Source organism: Trichosurus vulpecula, chromosome 1 (genome assembly GCF_011100635.1).
Source record: "Trichosurus vulpecula isolate mTriVul1 chromosome 1, mTriVul1.pri, whole genome shotgun sequence".
NCBI classification, from domain to species: domain Eukaryota; kingdom Metazoa; phylum Chordata; class Mammalia; order Diprotodontia; family Phalangeridae; genus Trichosurus; species Trichosurus vulpecula.
The window spans coordinates 240,421,461-240,441,168 of record NC_050573.1 but is presented as its reverse complement, the minus strand read 5'-3'; the positions used below and the strand labels follow the sequence as shown (position 1 = coordinate 240,441,168).

The window sequence follows — 19,708 nt, the reverse complement described above, 5'->3', positions numbered from 1 at the left end:
CCATGATGAAAGAGCTTACTGGTATCAAAACATTCAAAGACCTGGAGTACTTGTAGCAGGAAAGGCAAAGATGATATAAAGTTAAAACAGCAAATTAATCTAAAAACCAAACTACCACCTCTACAGACAGAAATAAAACCAAGCCATTGGTTTGCAAATCCTTTTTGAAATTCACTTATAAAGAAGTATCTTCAATGAAAACCTATTAGTTCTTTAACTCTAATCTACTTTTAGGGGGTGGACAAGCTTTCGAAAATCAGAGAATACTAGGAGTGGCTTCCCTATGTATATTACCAATTCTGGAGAGAAGATGGATTATGAAGTATCCTTGAAATATAACAGAAATGGACTTCAAACAAGTAGGAAAGGTTGGAGAATGGCATGGTGTTTAAACTCTGCTTTCACTTATCTCAAAGGAAAAAACAAAAACAATGATACCTCTCTCACAGATAATACCTGGCTCCATTTCAAGATACTTGGTACTTTGATGAATCCGTGATTTGTTCCAGAGTAATGGAGCTCACCTGGCCACAATTATCTTGTCATCTTGTGTGATTCTTGTCCAAGTTTTTTGTTAAATCCTGCATAGAAGATTTACTCAACATACCTAGAGGCTCCCCTCCCTGCCCACTTTTAAGCCATTAGCAGGGGAGGGAGATGGTACCAAAGAATGAGTTGGAAAGGCACCTCAAAAGGTATCTAGTCCAGCCTTTGTCTAACCAAGAATCTCTTCTTATAACACAGTCAACAACTGAGCACTCAAGCCCTTAATTGAAGACTTTTCATGAGAGAAACTTACTATCTTCCAACACAGTTCATCCTACTCCAATTGTTAGGAAACTTAGGTTAAATCTTTGAAATTTCCACTTATTCCTAGTGTTGCCCACTGGGCCAAGCAAAACAAATCTTAATTCTCCTTTCACATAATAGCCTCTTAAACACTCAAAGACAGCTGTTGTAACTCCCAATACATCCCTTTTTTTTTTTTAAATAGGCTAAACCTACCAGTTTCTTTAGCTGATCTTTATGTGGCATGGTGTCAAGGACACTCTCATCATCCTGGTCAATCTCCAGCTTATCAGCATTGTTCTTAAAATGTGGTGCCCAATTCTAAATACAATAATTCAGATATGGTCTACCTGAACAGACCAAAGAGGGCCCATCACTTCCTTAGCAATGAATGTTGCTTCTTGTAATGCGGCCAAAGACCATATTAGATTATCATGCTGTCACAATATTCTGTTGACCCAGAATTTGCAGTCTATTAAACCCCTTCAAATCTTTAATCATCTTGTACTAGAGATGGTTTTATGAATTTGAGTATAAGACTTTATATTTATCTCTTTAAATTTTATCTTGTGAGGCAGTAGGTGTAGAGGACAGAAGGTTGAATTTGGAACCAGGAAGAACTTGGTTCAGTTCCTGCCTCTGACACACACTAGTTGAGTGATCATAAGTAAATCACTTAACTTTTCAAATCCCTCAGCCATCTAAGACTCTAGGTTACAGAGAAATTGGTCATCTGTATTGGTAGAACTGAGTTTCCATACCAGGAGGCCCCTATGTAGATGAAATCTTAGGTCTGGACAAAAAACAAAAATATTTCACCTCAGGAGTTTTGATTCAACATTTTTGACTGTCCAGGTATTTTTAGATCTCAACTCTACTATTTAGCATGTTAGCTATACCAGTTGGTATTACTTGCAAATCTGATAATGAATCTATGCCTTTATTCAAGTTAATGATAAAAATATTAAATAGCACACACTCAAGTATAAATCGCTAGGGCACTTCATTAGAGATACTAAACTATTAATGATTACTTGTTCAGTCCAGTTATTCAACTATCACCTAGTCCTTCCATATTTATCCTTTAAGAAAATTATGGAAAATTTGTCAAATGCTCTTTGTATACTGAATCTACAACATTCCAATGAGCTAGTAATATGCAAAAAAGAAAAGAAGCTAGTTTAGGATAACCTGTACTTAAAATATTCAAACGAATCCCTTCTGGTCAGAAATTGAAGTCAAATTTTGCTGGACTACAAATTGCAGAATGCATTCTCTTTTCTTTGAAAAGCAGAATGTGTGCCCTTCTAAGACTTTTCAAAGATCACTGACAGTAAGTAGCTTAGTAATTACATCTATCAGTTCTTTTACTATCTTAGGCTATAGGTCATCTGTATTTGATAACCTGAACTTATGAACATCTATGGTCTCTCTCTCTTACTATCTCTCTGTTAAACTTGGAAATGAGTTCCCTATTAGCCAATTCTGTTGTCTTTCCAGTACAAATACCCTTCTCCTTGACAGAGAAAACAGAAGCAAAAATTAAGCTTTCTTGTTTGTTATTGTTATTCCAGATTCCTCCATTGGCAGTTTTATCAATCTTTTCTCCAAGGTAAATAACCCTCTCCCCTATAGCGTTCATTTTCCATCAGTAGCCAATCCTTTCTTTGAGCCTTCTCTTTTCCTCAATTTAGCTAACCCTTACCCTCTTTGCCTTCACCAATCTGAACTTTAGTTAACTTGCCTCTATTTAATTTACATTTTAAAAATACATGTGTTAAAAATTTAAGTTGGTCCATGAGTTATGTGTATCTATATTATCATCTTTAAATAATACTTCCTCATCAGAACTGATCTTGTTCCTTCAGAATGTATTGCTTGAGAACTTTCCATTCCTCTTGGACTGGTTTCCCCTGTAGATTTGTCCAAAGAAAATTATCTTTTGAAACCTATTGTTAACTAAACCTATTTTGAAACCTATTTAGACCATGTCAGACCAACCCTGGGTTTCCTCTTCTACTACAAATTCTGAAGTCGTTCAGTAATAATTTTCCACCAAGTTTTCCATAATATGCACTTACTCTCATTGGTGCCTCTATCTTTTAAAAGATGAAGTTATCATTTAATTAAGGAATCAGTAGCAGCTCTGCTTTTGCCAGAAATATTAAGAGTGTTCCAACAGCTATCTGTTTAATTTGTTTCCCACTAATTGTGTACTATGCTGCCAGGCTAAGCTTAAGATCAAAATCTACTTCCTGTGACAAGGTGGTCTTTAGTAGTAGTCTTTGTTGATAATATTACTTGTGTTTCTGTTATCTTAACCCAAATGCTCTCCACTATGCTGTATCACCATCTTATTTCCATCTCTCTCTCTTTCTCCCCTTCCTCCCCCCCATATATGTATATATGTATGTGTAAAAATAATGTGATTTCTTCCTGCTCCTCTTACTACTATCCTTTCTGAATTTCTGGAATTATCATTACAGAACCATATTGTTGTCAACAACCTGAAAGATTCATTTACAGACCTTATCCACTTTGACGGACTAATTTAACAGGCTACCTATGCAGCTTCATGCCATAATTTTCATCTTTTCATCCAATGTTCCTTTATTATGTGTGGCTCAATCTTTCATATTCCTGTGTATTTTACTTATGTGTCTTTGTAGTTGAATACAATTAACATATAAGGAAAGAAGAGTATCTAGTGGGCCCTTCTATTAGGAGTAAAGTCTTTTCCTGAACCTTACAAAGAAAATCTTCCACAATGCTGGGGAATACTTTGAGTGAACATTTATCTCCCTGCTCAATAGCTTATTTTATGTCAACAGTCAATAAACTGTTGAAGAAAGTCATCTTTGTAGTCAAGTCTATCATGGGATTCTGGATGGTTATGATGCAAGTACAAGAACATTTTGTCTGAAGAAAGCATGTAATCAAGATAATCCAAGTTCAATCTTGCCTGAGATTCTTAGTTACATGACGTTAGGCATGTCACTTAACTGCTCTCAGCCTCAGTTTCCTTATCTGTAACATATCTAGGATCATGACAATTACTACAGTTTATACAACATCCTCTAAAAAGGAGGAGTAGAGATGTTCTATAAAGAATGTAATAAGAGACTCTAAATTAATTGACATATACTTTTGTTCTTGATGAAGTCAATGGAGAATGATAGAAACCATGTCTGAAAATTCGGTTCAGGATCCATAAATATAAACCCAAAAGCTTAGAGACTATTTAGATGCCTCAACTACTTTCTTAAAAAAAAAAAAAAGTAGTGGGGGAAAAAAATCATAAGTCACAGAGATTGTGAAGACATAAGATAAAGGATGTGAAAATATTTTGGAAAGTAAGGTTCAATTAAAATGAAAGAGTTACTTTAGGAATAAAAGGCATTTTTTTCCTATGGTTTTATCTACTACTAGAAGAACAGAAAACAATAATTTTCTACTATGCCTTTTACAAAATTACACAATTATGATTATTTTATTATCTTTGTTAAAGTTCCATTACTAGGAATAATAGACAACAATCCATTTAACAGCCGTACAAAAGTCAGATGTAAGTCCTTTGTTCTAATTTGTAAAATCTCACCTGATTTCTCTGACAAAGGAAAAAGTCTGGCCAAGAAAAGCTGAATCCTTCCACAGAACACTGTATTCTGGGACTTTGATAATCTTCTTAGGAGATCTAATATATAGAAATGAAAGCAAAACAGAAACAAGGGAAGACCTTTTATTTATTACAACCATACCCAAGTGTTTTAACTACATAGTCAAAGATATTCTTCCACAAGCAGCAGCTCTCTAAGTGTGGTCTGTAAGGTCCCCCTATTTATTCTTATCTAAAATAGCATTGATGTTAGCTTTGACTAAGATATAATTTATTAGTAATCAATGTCATCTCATTAATTTTGTCATCTGCCTAACAAAATTATATACAATGCATTATGATTAGTATATACACAGGAAAATAAGATATAGCCCCTGTTCTCAAAGTCATTTCCCTTTTTCTGTTTCTATTTATTACAGGAGCAAGAACTGGAGTAAATGGTCTGTGGAATACTTTTCCCATGGACTAAAAACATTAGGCAACAACTACCCTAAGGGAATTACTCTAAGTCTCCTGAAATCTTAAGGCTGTCAAAAACATTTTTAACAAAGAAGAAGCTGTAAAACAATAATAGTAAAAGCTTATATTTTACATAGTGCTTTAAATATATGATTCAAAACAACACTAGGAAGTAGGTATTATTAACGCCATTTAACAGAAGCTCAGAAAGACTGACTGACTCGTTTCTGGTCACAAAGATAGTATGGAAATAAGATTCATACTCAGGTCTTTCCTGATTCCAGTAGCTAGAAATAAAACTATACTCTATTTTGCATGTCACTAGCCAAATGTTCACAGTGTAAATGCTAAGATTTTTGTTTCTTGTATTAAATAATTCCCACAAATCTAAATGCAATCACAAAAAAGATAACGTTTATACTTTTAAATGTTTTTACTTACCATTGCACATGCGCAACAAATAGTTTTTTCCAGCAGAATAGAATGTATTCTGTAAATAAAAAAACTTATTACATGGAATTTGTAGCATGTTCCATTATCTACAGTAGTCTTCCAAAAATGCAGCAAAAGAAGAAATCTAGTAACAAACTAAGTTTGTTCTTCAATTACAAAAAACTTAATTTCAGAAATACAAGAGAGATGAATACCTGATACTTAAGTGCTTCATTTAACTGCTTTTGCATGATCAAATTTGCATGATCAATTTTCTCCAGGGATATGATTCTCACATGACTCTAGGAATCTAAGAGTAATGCAAGTCATCTCAGGACACCCAGTACAATTTACACAGGGATAATCCTTTCAACCACTATCAAATATGTGATCTTTTGTCTCAAACTAGCAGTATAGGGAGAATTACATGATATACTGTTATAATACTGGAGGATTTCCAGAAAGATAAATAAGAGGAAAAACAGAGTTAACAAAAAAGAGAAACAAACTTACTGATTTCCAAGTGGCAACATTTTTCTCCACAAAGGTGAAGACTGTGTCACATTGATCCAAAGGAAGACAGTCCAAAACATCTCCCAATAGTACAAAAGGTGTAGATGCTGTACAAATACCTTTAAGTGGGGGCATATTTCAATTAGAAAGTTTAGAGAATTGCATGTTTATATAATCTATGAAGAATAATGCAGAATTTTTTTTTAAACAGACACTCAAAATACTCTTTAAAAAAGAGCACAGGGAGATTTATTTCACTTTAAAAAAAGAATAATGGAGATCAGATTCCATGCCACTTCTCAGCCACCTCTCTTTTGTATTCCCACTTTATCTGTTCCCTTCCCCCATTAGAATGTGATTTCCTTGACAACAGAGACTACCTTAGAAACACAAGACTGGGCCTGTATCCCTAGCACTTAGGGTATTCTCATTATATCTCCAATTTCTGTATCTCTCTCTCATGATGTTATCTTTTAAAGTCAATGCTATTAAAAAATCCTTGATGAACAAATGTTATTTAATAAGAAAAGCTTTTTCCCCAAGAAAACATACTAGTTCTAAATACATGGGAATTCAGTCTTGAGTCCAATTTTAAGTCCCAGCTCTACCACTTACTAATTGTATAGTTCTGTAGCAAATCACTTAATCTCAATTTCTTTATCTTTAAAATGAAGATGAATTTTTATCCACACAATGGATACACACATGTACATGTATGGATGCATGGATGTTAATGTGTGCACACACACACACACTCTTTTGAATTGGACATGTGAGGAAACTACTTCTATGAATATAAACTGGCACTGCCTTGAAATTTCAGTCTCAAAGAGTTGACTTGGAAATGTAGAAGTAAAGTGACACGCTAAGGGTCCCAGAGCCCGTGCATTAGAGGCAGGTCTTCCTGACTCCTAGGTTGATTCCTTCTCTATGCACTAAGCCATGCTTCTCTAATAACATTTACACTATCTGCCAAACAAGGGGGGTGCGAATCTAACTAACACTATGTAAATATCAATTGCTGTTACCTTTTACTATCTATCTATTTTATACTGTGCTAGAGAGGTACTGTGGTATACGGAAAAGAATGATGGCTCTAGGGTTAGGAGATCTCGATTCCTGTTCCAGATACAGCACATACTAAGCACGTATATAAATGTGAGTTATTATAATGTAGTGTGGGAAGAAACAGAAAATGTCTAAGACATGGTTGTCCCTCCCCTTGAAGAGCTTACAATCTAGCTGGGAAGAAAAATTCAATATGTTAGAATCAGGGAACAAAAAGAAGGCAATAAGTGATATTATATAATCAATGTATTAATTGCAAATTGATGGTGCTATAAGAATTGAAAGAAGAGATATACTAATTTAACACCTGTAAGTGAAACTATCAAAAAATTAAACATTATTATGAAGAACTTTGAAAAATATTATACAAGTGTTATTTTTTTCCCCAATGAAAAAATTTTTGCCTTTAAATTACAACTAAATTTGATACAGCCCTTCATTATAAAATTTAAGTTCTCAAGCCCTGACAAACTGAAGAAATTAATTATAAGAGGTGATTTGGTAGAACTGCAAATAAAAAAATTAATAGGTCACTTCCCCCACAAGGGCCACAAGAATACTAAAACAAGCATTTCCTTATTATCTTTTACTAATTGTATGACATAAATTGGACTTGGTGCTTTCACTATCAAATCAAATCAGGAAGCATTTATTAAGTGCTACTATATGCCAAGTGACAGTCCCTGCTCCATAGAAGCACAGTCTAATGGGAAAGGCAACATGTGAACAACTGTATACAAAAAAGACATAGATTAGATAAACTGGAGGTGATTTTAGAAGGAAGGCACTAGCATTAAGAGGGGATATGAAAAGGTTTCTTGCAGAAGGTGGGATTTTAGCTGGAACCTAAAGGAAGTCAGTTAACATATGAATAGGCAATAAATATTTTTTGATAAATACATGAATTGGTAAACATACATACCTAAATTCAATATTATTAAAAATGAAAAATATTAACTACACTTAATACCACAGTTAGTTTATTTCAATTGTTAAATACCACCTTTCCCTACAAATACTTCAATTCTTCAATGAACATATATTTAACCAATAAAAAACAAGAATACAAGTTAATTGCTATGAGAGGTGCTTAATCCAATTCAAAAATGGGTTACTGAATGACTACTATTCCACAAACATTTATCAAGGCCCTACAACATGCAAAGCACCATTCTAAGATCCAGGGGCATAAAAAGATAAAAATGATACAGTTCTAATCCTCAAAGCACTTACATTTAATTGGAATGGATACAGGTACACGGATAGACACAAGGTTTGTTATGATAGACACAAAGGAAAGATCTAGGCAAAGACCTCTAAGAAAATCTGAGGAAGAAGAAACATCTTTTGATGAGTGAGGAGGGAATCAAGGAAAGCTTCACATACGAAGTGACACCTAACGTATGGTTTGAAAAAAGAAAAGCATGTTTAAAGATGGATGATAAGGAAGTACATTTCAAGCATGGAGAACAGCTTAATAAATTCATAAAGGTTAAGGATGGAATGTTATTGGAGAATGAAAGCATTCAAGTTTGGCAAAAATACACTGTGTGAATGAATGACTGGAAAAACTTTTATTGAGTTCCTATTATAAGCCAAGCACTGTACCAAGTGCTTAGGATACAAATAAAAATAAAAAAAGACTTGAAGCATGGTGTCATGGATAAGAGCAGCCTCTGAAGGTACAAAGACCTAGGTTCAAAGACCACCTTCTGACATATACAGCTATGTGACCCAGGCAAAGTCACTTAATCTAGCAGTTCTTTAGACCACTCTCTAACACTACAAAGTTGCAAAGAAAGTACCAATCTGCCTTGCTAGAAGGATCTTTCTTCATTTGGGAGTTTTCTGTATTTAGCAATTAACAAGTTTAGTCCCAGTCTCTATCCCCTTACTAAACACTAAGTATTGTCCAAGGTATCTCCCAAAGTGGGTAATACAGCTCCCTGGGGGGAGCTGGAATGATCCAGGGGGGTGGTAGGTAGTAGCCGGGGGGTGGGGGGGGGCAGCGGGTGAGGTGCATTGAATAAAAATAAGGGGGCAGTGGAAACATAAGGAAAGAGAAGACAATTTTGAAAAACCATTCAGACATGTTTCATCTGTTGTGTAACAGATTTAAAGTAGTAGTGATTACACTGTTTTCCAAATAAACACACACAATCCAAGTTATAACCAATCAGTGGTCAAGTCTGGCTGATAGATCTTAATAAACAAGTGTAGGCAAGCAAGCATGTTGCTCTTGTCGGGAAGTCCAGTATGCATGGGCAGGAATATGTGAAAAAAAAACCCACAAATTTAGAATAAATTATTAAATTTAAGATGTCATTTAAAAATAAACATTTTATATTTTTTTGAAATGACACATTTAAAACATTAAAGGGTTAAAAAGCAGACTTTTGGAGCACCACGCTCCCCCCCCAATTTTTTTTTAAAGGGTGCAGTGGTAGGCCAAATAAGTTTGGGAACCTATGTGATAGAGTTACAAAAACAAAAGCAAAAAAGGTCTCTACCTTCAAGGAGCTTAAATTCTAAGAAGGGAGACAACCCACTTAGGAGAAAAGTGACTAAGAAGGGGTACTTTGGTTCTGAAAGATAATAGGGATAGTGAGTGGGGCTACATGGTAGTAGATTGACATAATCCTTCCAGGAAAAAGGGCAGAGTTTATTTTATCCTAGTTCCAAAATTGAAGGGGAAAATGTGAAAAATTAGGCTGGGAAATAGAAGTTGAAGTCAGAATAAAGACGTTCTGAGTATCAAGACCTGGAGTTTTATTTGGGCAAGAATGACATCATTATCATCACATTTATATAGTTATCTAAGGTTTACAAAGCACTAAACATATCTTATCTTGCCTGACCTTCACAATAACCCTAAGAGGTAGGTGCTATTATTATCCCCATTTTACAGATGAGGAAACCAAAGCTCACAGAGGTTACATGAACTGCCCAGGGTCACTGGGTTAGGAAGAGTCAGAAGAATTAGAATTCAGGTTTTCCTGATCCAAGTCTAGTACTCTAAACATTCTGCCACCTAGTTGCCCCAAATTTATGTTACATAATCTCAACGGGGCTCTCACTGATGTATGGCAATCCTTTCATGCTTCCCTAATTAATCCCACTCTTAAACTCACAACAGCTCTTCCTAACTTTTTCATCCTTCTTTAAAATTTTCATGGCTCCTACACAGTTCAACTGAGAATCTTGCCTCATATTTACTGAAAAAAAGACATTCACCAAGAGCTCCCTTTTTTCTTCTCCTCTTCATCTCACATCACTCAGATGCTTCTGACATCTTCTCTTCCTTATGCAGGTTTACCCTTCTAAGGTATACAAGTGATTTCATTCCATCCCTTCTTCTTCCAACAGACTACTCCCTCTATCATTGCCACTCTCTCACTTATCTTTAACCTCTGTCTGTATACAAACAGGTCCATGTCTCCCCAATCCTCCAAAAACTTTCATTTGATCCTTCTATCCCTGCTAGCTATCATCCTATATCTCTCCTTTTGGGGCAAAACTTTAAGGTCATCTACAATGGATGCCTACACTTTTTTTCTTCTCACTCTCTTTTCAACTCTTTACTGTCTGGCTTCCAACCTCATCTTTCAACTGAAATTGCTTTCTCCAAAGTTCCTAATGATTTCTTACTTGCAAAATCTAATAGCTTTTTCTCCCTTTCCTCATCCTTGTTGACATTGTCCAGGCACCTTCTTCTTATTATTATTCTCTATTCTCAAGATCTTTGGTGTACTCTCTCCTGGTTTGTCTCCTATTCATCTATGACCATTCCTTCTAGCTCTCCTTTTCTGGATCTTATCCAGGTCATACCTACCAAATATGAGTGTTCTCCCAGGCTCTGTCCTAGGCCCTCTTCTCTTTTCCCTCTAAAATACTTTACTTGGTGATCTCACCAGCTCCCAAGGATTCAATTACCATTACTATGCAAATGATTCTCCAATCTATTGGTCTAGCCCTAACCTCTCTACTGACCTTTAGTCTCACACCTCTAACTGCCCATTAGGTATCCTGTACTGGATATCCTGTAGATGCCTTAAACTCAACATGTACACCTTTCTTTCTATGTCACTTATTTGATTTTTAAAATCTTCTTTGAGCTCCTTCCAGAAGGATTTTTTGGGGCCTGAGATCAATTCATATTTCTCTTTGAGGCTCTGCATATAGGCCTTTTGACATTGTTATCCTCTTCTGAGTCTGTGTTTTGATCTTCCTTGTAGCTATAGTAGCTACCTATGGTCAGGGCTTTTTTTGTTGTTGTTTGTTTTTTTGCTCAATTTCCAGTCTATTTCTTGACTTTTAAAAGTGAATTCTACTTCTGGGCTGGAGGGAACACTGGGCCTGGCTTGCTGCACCAGGGCCTACAGGGCTGGTAGCTTGCCTGCTGTGCCAGGGCAAGAGGGCTGGAACACAGGTGGCCTGCTGAACTGGGGCCAGGGCTCTCCCACTGACTTGACTGGACACTGTCTGCGCTGGGGAGTGGGGGCTCTCCGCTTTTACCCAAATGAGACAGACCTTTCCTGCTGTCCTTCTAAGTTATCTTGGGCTGGAAAATTGGTTCACCTCATCCTTCTCTGGGTTCAGTCACTCCAGAATTCGTTTTGAGGCAAGATTTAGTTGTTTCGAGGGGAACTGGGGAGAGTTTAGGCAACTTCCAAGCCTTTTCTCTGCCATCTTAGCTCTGCTTCTCAGCATGTCCAAAACTGAACTCAATATCTTTTCCTGTTGCCTTAAGTCTCTCCTCATTCCAGTAGATTCTACACTAGGTAGTCAAAGTGATCTTTCCAAAGTACAAGTTTTACCATGCCATTACTCTCACCTTGATAAACTTTAGTGGCTCCCTATCACCTCTATGACCAAATATAAAACCCTCTGTTTGGCATTTAAACCCTTTTCAGTCTATTTATACCTTACCTATATATCATCTCCCTCCCCATCCACCTCAGTACACACAATACTCCATGATCTAATGACATTAGACTCCCTGGTATCCCTAAAATAAGATACTCCATCATCCAACTCCATAAATTTTTACTAGCTGTCCCTCATACATGGAATGTTCTCCCCTCCTCATCTCCACCTCCTGGCTTTCTTCAAGTCCCAGCCAAAATCCCACCTTCTACAGGAAGCCTTTCCCAATCCCTTTTAATTCCTTCTGCTAATTATTTCCTATTCAGTTATTTGCATATTGTCTCTTCTGTTAGATTGTGAGTTCCTCAAAAAAAGAGACATACCTTTTTTTTTCCAATACCTAGCACTTAACACAGCACCTGGCACATAGTAGGTACTTTTAATAAATGATTATTGACTGAATATTGACCAAACTCTGATATGTAGCTAGATGGACAATCCATAGAGCACATCCTTCATAATGTATATCTTGGAGAGATACCGCAAATGGACAATGAACTGGACTCAGAATTTAAGAGGAAGAAAATAGATTGAATTGTTTTTTAATCACCTCAAGTTTGTCTCAGAAACAAAGGTCCATCTTTTAATAATACTATTCTTCTGGTAATGTTATATGGCTGTGAATTATATAATAGTCTCAGGGGAAATGAAGTTGAGGATCACCCAAAGGCAAATGGAGATATTCATAGTGAGCATGAGCATGCTGCCACATTTTACAAATGAAGAATTTCTCAAAAGCAGTGTGAAGGATGAAGTTGGAGACATATATGACCAAAAAAAAAAATAAAAGATAATTGAGACAACCCACATGCTCAATCAAAGCCACATATTGCCAAGAGAATATAACAAAGACCCCCTAGCACATTAGTAAGATTCCCTACCATCGACTGCACCCTCCCCAATTTGTGGATTTACAAGAGGGTACAGACAGTAACTGCACAGGATGGGCAAGTGTGGATAGTTTCTGATCTGCATCACCTGAAGGAAATGTCCACACTGATGAGAACCCAGATGCACTGGAATATTAGAGAACTTTATGTTCAAGACTAAAACGAGCAAGGTGAGACCAGAAAAGTAGCAACAGACTAATGGAAAAACTGGTTGTGGTGAAGACAAAGATCCTGTTTAGGATGGAGCCGCTAGCAGGGACAGAGAAGGGACTGTAGGTTTTCAAGGCACTACAAGTGGAAGTTTAGGGTAGATATACAGGTATGAGCTCCCCTGTGGGTGGATAAGGCAGACTGAAATAGCAGTTGGAGGTTTTCTAAGTAGATAAACTAAGAAGCTAAGGCATCAAAGATTCATCTGCTTGAGGGACTAAGGATGAGGGTGGGGTTTGGGATAGGAAGTAAGACCATGAAAAGACATGTATTATACTCAATCTAGAGGTCAGAGGATGACAAATGAAGGATCTGGACAGAGTAATGTGATAAGAATTTATTATGTGCCTAAATACCATTCTAGAAATTATGGGGGATGCAAGAATTGCATGTGTCACCAATTTTACTAGCGTAACACTTGCATTTTAATTGAGACAAGAATTATATATATGCACAACAATTTAAAAATTGGGTAAGACAAACATGATTAAGCATTAAAATGTGTAGCATGGGAGTACAATGGAGGTAAGGAACTGGAGAGAGATCACTGTAGATCAGCATTGCTAGAATTATAGATGTGGCATTTGAGATGGGCTTTGAAGAATGGTCATGATTGGAAAAGACTGAGAGAAAGAAGGGAAAAAGGTTAAAATCAAATTTCTCACTCATCAGATTAATCTATGAAAAATACATACCTTCAGTGACTCCCCCAATAGCAAGAGAAATAATAGCCAAAACATTTTCACATGATGCACGGGTTATCTACCGACAAAGGAAAAAGACCAAAACGAAATAAGAATGTTTTGCAATAATTTGATGACTATTTACTTAAAAAGTATCATTTCTCACCATAAGATTACTTTAATTACAATCCTTTTAGCCACTGCCTAACATATAAGCAAGACTTTCCTGCCACTTTCCTACAAACCAAACAATCCTGACGGATTACTTTCTTACATTTATATTAAGGGATATAAGCACTACGTAACTTTCTCAATTTATTTTGTTGGTCCCTTCTGGGGTTTCCTGGTGAAGATACTAGCTATTTGCCATTTCCTTCTTCAGCTCCTTTTACAGATGAGGAACTGAGGCAAACAGGGGTAGGTGACTTGCCCAGGGTGACATATCTAATAAGTGTCTGAGGCCATATTTGAACTCAGGAAAGTAAGTCTTCCTGACTCCAGCCCTGGCACCACTCTTTTCACTGAAACACCTAGCTGCCCCATAATTAATTTATTTGGCTGTTAGCAAAATAGTACACAGAGTGCTGGGCTTGGAGTCTTAGGACATGAATTCAAATTCTGCTTCCAACATTTAATGGCTGTATGAATGGATAAGTCATTTAACCTCTCTGAGAATGTTTCCTTCTCTGTAAAACAAGAGATAATAGCACTTATAGTACCTACTTCATATAACGGTTAAGAAACTCCAATGAGTTTTGCAAATTTTAAAGTTCTATATAAATGTCAATTTATTATCCAATACCACACCAAAAAATATACATTATAATAAATAAAAAGTTATGATAATCAAAACTCAGTAACATATCAAAAGACAATATAAGATCTTGTACCATTTTGGTGTACAGAAGTTCAACATTTTCTCATTAAGCAATATTTCAAAAGTTAACTTAAAATGCTCATGTTAATATCACATAATATGATCTCACAAAATATTCTAAGAATAGGTTAATTTATAATAAAAAGACTATTTTTAACTCCAAAAGCATAAAATGATCATGTTATTTGGTAGTTTTGCTTAAATATTTACTACACTTTTGCAGGAGTTTGTTGGAAATTGTCTGTTGTTTTTAAAATAAAACATATTATGTTCACTTCTGAGTACCAATTTATTAGGAAGGACACATTAAAGTTGGAAGGTGTCCAGGAGGGAAATGGGGATGAAGAAGTGCCTTGAGTTCATGACATTTGAAGGACCAACTAAAGGAAGTGGAGATGTTTAGCTTGAAGAAGAAAAGACTTGTCTTCAAGTCTTTGAAGGGATGTATAAAAGGGATGAGACATGTCCCATTTGACCACAGAGGACAGAACCAAAAGCAATAAGCAGAAGTTACAACTAATCAAATTTAGGCTAGATAAAAAGAAAAACTTCCAAACACCTAGAGCTATTCAAAAGTGAGATGCCCTGCCTCAGGAAGCAGTGAGCTCTCTCCTCACTGGAAGCCTTCAAACAGAAAGCCTGGATAACCACTTACTGGGTATGTGATAGTGAGGATTCCTTTTCGAATATGGGTTAGGCTAAAGAGCTGTTGAATTCCTTTGTAGATTTAAATTCTATGATCAACAAAAATTTTTCTAAAAGACTATGTTTAGAATAAAAAGCAGTGTGGTATAGTAAGAGTGCTAGTATTGAAGTCAGGAAGACCTGATTTCAAGTCCCAGATCTGACCTATAGTGCCTGAATGACCACTGGCTAGTCATTTGTTCTCTATATCAGCAAAATCATAGGTCCTTAGATTTAATCCTTACATTTAACTGAAATTTTTTTTCTACTTAAAAGCATTTGTCTCCAAGTAAAAACGATTAAGTATATACTCCTAAAACACATCAAAGAATAGTTTAAGTTTTTAGTGATTTAATAAAGTCTAGCAATATTATCTTGTTTCTCATTGTGTAATGCCATACTCTAACAGTATGTGTGACATGGGGACAGTTACTAATTTATTCTAATCTGAATTGTTAGACAATTTGAATATTCAGGATATTCCAAGAAAAGGGAAAGGAAAACAGGTTTGTATTTGCTTTGGGACTGAAACAATCAACTGTACCATAGTCCAGAACAAGTAGTATAAGGCAAGTAGTAATGGATAAGATATGCCTTCACATCCACACAATCCCATCCACTTAGCCCGCTTCCTCTTGAACAATATAAATGAATGGCTACTGCAGTGCAGAAAAGGCTATCCTGGGGAGGAAGACCTATAGCCTTTTGTGATCTCCAACTTGGCTGTTTTAGACACTTATCTAAACTAAACTAAAGTGCTCCTTTGAAAATAAGCTAAAATAAACTAAGGTGCTATGTTCACAGATTGAATATAGATTCATAGTTTTGGTTTCTTAAAACCATATTGGTCATGTAAGAGAAGACACAGACCTGAAGAAAAAACAAAACCACAAAAAAATACATAAAGTGAGAAATAGTATGCGTGGATCTGCATTCAGACTCCATTGGTTCTTTCTCTGGAGGCGGATAGCATTTTTTATCTGTTGGAACTGTCTTGGATCATTGTATTGCAAGAATAGCTAAGTCATTCAATCACAGCTGGCCATTGTACAGTACTGCTGTTTCTCTTGGTTCTGCTTCACTTTACTCTCCATCAGTCCATATATGTCTTTCCAGGTTTTTCTGAAATCAGCTTGCTCATCATTTCTTATAGCATAGTAACATTCCATTACAATCATATATCACAATTTGTTATAGATTTGTAGTTGAGTAATGTCATTCTGGTTTCTCTGTGATTATGTAGCCACTGTTTTTTTCCCCCTTTACCATAACAGCAGTGATTGTAACATAGTTACTTAGAAAAACTGTTCCAAAACACAAAGTGCAGCTTATGCAGTTCAGAAGGCTACTACGAACCTATGATTTGAATCCAAACATGCCCATGATCACAAAAAACAAATGCCCATTGGAAAACTATCGACACCTGAAGACAACAGTGCTGTAATTAAGCATCAAGTTCTTAGTTCACAAAAGCACGAGTAAATATATCAAAGAACTGTTTTCACTTCTTAATTAATGTACTTAATTTTGGCAAAACATTTTTGTTCTTTCTCTTGACATGTACACACACAGATGGTGGGGAAAATATAATCTTTTAAAAATATTACATAAAAAATTCTTGCTATTCCTGACAGGTGCCTTACCGGTGAACACTCACCTTAGAACACTCACTTTGGTATTCTAATGGAAAAAAGGTTACTCACCCAGTCTCAGATAGACTTTTTTGGCCTCTATAAATTTATTCCACTGCTGGTATCATTGAATGAGATGCCCTTCCTTTAATGACATCCTGGGCTATATAAATCTTTGGATATTCTTTAAAATCTTAAGTTTCCCTTGAATGGGGTAGTCTAATTTATTGTCTTAGGCTTTTACAATGCCTATGAACTGCCAAATATTTAGTGGGTACTACTCAAACTAGTTCAGAAATAGCTATGTCAATTATAACACAGTTAACTATGACAAACTGGCCTAAATATATAAGAAAAAGTAATAATCATCACAGACCTGTAATTTCACTGATATGGCAATTTACTTCACGGAGGCAGGTCTCTCTTTCTCTCTCACACACACACACACACACACACACACACACACACACACACCCCACACCATTTATAATATAGAATCTTAAGAGTAGTTCCTGAAGCCCAAAGAAGTTAAGTAACTTGCCCATGGTCACACAGTTAGGCCTGCTATGAACCTGGGTCTTTCTTCGTGATTCCAAGTATGGTGCCTAGCACTCTATCCACTATACCAGGTGTTTTTAAACTTTTTCCATACACATCGTCTTTTTGGGTTTGGTTTGTTGCATGGCCTGAGGGCATGCATGTACAGTGCAAAGTGTGCATGCTGTGTGTGTTCAGAACCAAGGTTGCAGTGAAACTGAGCAACGCAACACGGGCAAACACTGTCAGAAACACCTCAGATTTGCTACACATTTGATTTTTAATTAATTTTTGGTCATTACATGTTCAGAAATCTTTTACTGTTGCCAAATTTTTTGAGACCTCATGGAGTCTTGACCCACAACTTAAGAAATGCTGCCTCATACAATGCAGCCTCTTGTCCCGAGTTATTCTTCAAAATGGTTCTCATTTTAAACTAAATTATTCATCTTAAAACAGAAGTAACTTTTAAATAACTCATTAGTTTGCCAGCAAAATTTTAAGATTTGGTAGCAAAAAGGTATACTTACAATTTCCTCTTCTAGAATAACTCTGAAAGCTTGATCGAGAGTACATTTTTTCTCATTTTCACTATCAAAAACAAAACAAAACCTTATTTTGTTAAGAGCTCAGACAAACACAAAACTTTGGTGTGCAATGATAGAGATGGATGCTCTTACCTTCCAGCTAATTGGCTGAAGGTACTCAATAATGGCTTGATATTTTTGTTGATCAAGGCGTCTCTGGTAGAATTCTAGGAAAATAAAAGTGATAAATCCGTGGAAAGATTTTGGTGGTTGACAGAAAAACAAAACATCTCCACACATAATTTTGAAAAGTACTCTTATGGATAAGTATTGGAGGAAAACATCCTGTTGAGCTTTCCCTAAAAATGCTTTTTTCTTTACTATGCTGTCTCTGTCTACCTCATAAAATTATAGCAAGAAAAATGATTTGTAAAACATAAAGTACTATATACATGTGTGACTTTTTTTTTTCCTTTTTAAAAGGAACATCAGTTCAAGGAGGAGGGCTCAAGAAAATTATGATAATGGAATAATTTGTGACCAAAGAGGAGCACATAAGAGGCTGGTATAATTCCATGGGAAACTGATAAGTGTGAATTTTAAAAGACAAAAGAAAGGGAGGATGAGAATAATTAAACAAATGCCAAAAGAAAAAACACAGACCTTATAAGAATAGCATCAAATATAGTACAACCTGACGCTTGCTATACATGCTAAGAATAAAAAGGACATGGTTTTGGGGAGTGCTATATTGAGACAAGTAGAAGAAAATAAGGAACTTGTTTCTTCCACAATGATACAAATGGCTAAAAGAAGGAATAATTACTCTTTATAGTTTTTCCTTTAAAAGTGATTTTTCAGATGGAGAAGTATATGGTTAGAGAGTAATCTAACCCAAGACAAGAAAAGAGAGGGTAGAGGAGTACCTAACTCCCTCAAGGAGTTCAAGATAATTGGGCCTGACACTTCACATCCTACAATATTCACCGATCTTGTGGATGCTGTTTCAACAATCCAGCTAGCAGCTGCTGTTGGGGGTGTAAAACCAACAACAACCAGCTCACAGAACGCTGCAAGCCCAGGTGCTTTTGATCTGCTTTACTAAGGAAAGCAATGTTACAGGGTTAACAAGCTTACTTTAATTCAGCATACAAATACCATTCACTTAGTTCAGAGGAAAAAGCCAGCACTCTGAACTTCAGAGCAAATACAAATTACAAACATCAACAAACAGGCCAAATACAATTCATAGTTCCCAACATCTAAGCCTGGGAGCTCATAACAAGCCCTGGCCCAGAGTCACCCTTGCCACCACAGCTGTGGGTCAGAGCTCTGAAAAAGAGAAAGCCAGCCCCTGGTTTTATATCTCTTTCAGGGTCAAGGGTGAGTCACACATGCGACTCACCCACGTGACCTAAAATTGTCACAAAGATGCGACTTAAACCCACGTGGTCTAAAAGCCTCTGATGTCGCCAACATGTCACTCAAACCCATGTAAACTAGGCTTTCCCTTGAGGCAAGGAGGTCATCAAGGACTCCTAATTTAATCAAGGAAATAAAGGCCAAACTCTTCAAGGGCACTTGGTTGAACTGAGTGCTAAGAGCCCATTTTGATTGCCAACACAGATGCTGACTGCTAAACTTCTGTCAATGACATATAAGTAATCACTGAGATGAGGTGAGTTTTCTGAGACTGGAGATAACCAAACGAGCTGATTTTTCAAAGAGGTGAAAAAAAGATCCTTCAACTTATGGGCCAGTGACTTTGATGCTGATTTATGGCAAAATTCTAAAATGACTGTTTAAGGAACAGTTTGTGGCATTTAAAAGGGTAGGCTGTGAACAGATTGACCTTATTTCATTTTC

At 36.2% G+C, this 19,708-nt stretch overlaps 1 protein-coding gene across 2 annotated transcripts in view; it reads right to left on the bottom strand.

The window, feature by feature from the left end:
- THOC1 (THO complex 1) overlaps positions 1–19,708 on the bottom strand; it is a 62,759-nt gene that overhangs the window by 29,541 nt on the left and 13,510 nt on the right. For both annotated transcript variants that reach the window (XM_036741391.1, XM_036741390.1), the window contains exons 2-7: positions 17,996–18,069; positions 17,846–17,906; positions 13,599–13,665; positions 5,810–5,928; positions 5,306–5,354; positions 4,388–4,483 (exon numbers count right to left, since the gene is read on the bottom strand). In XM_036741391.1, coding sequence (XP_036597286.1) covers positions 4,388–4,483; positions 5,306–5,354; positions 5,810–5,928; positions 13,599–13,665; positions 17,846–17,906; positions 17,996–18,069 — 466 coding nt within the window. The remainder of the gene's footprint in view (positions 1–4,387; positions 4,484–5,305; positions 5,355–5,809; positions 5,929–13,598; positions 13,666–17,845; positions 17,907–17,995; positions 18,070–19,708) is intronic.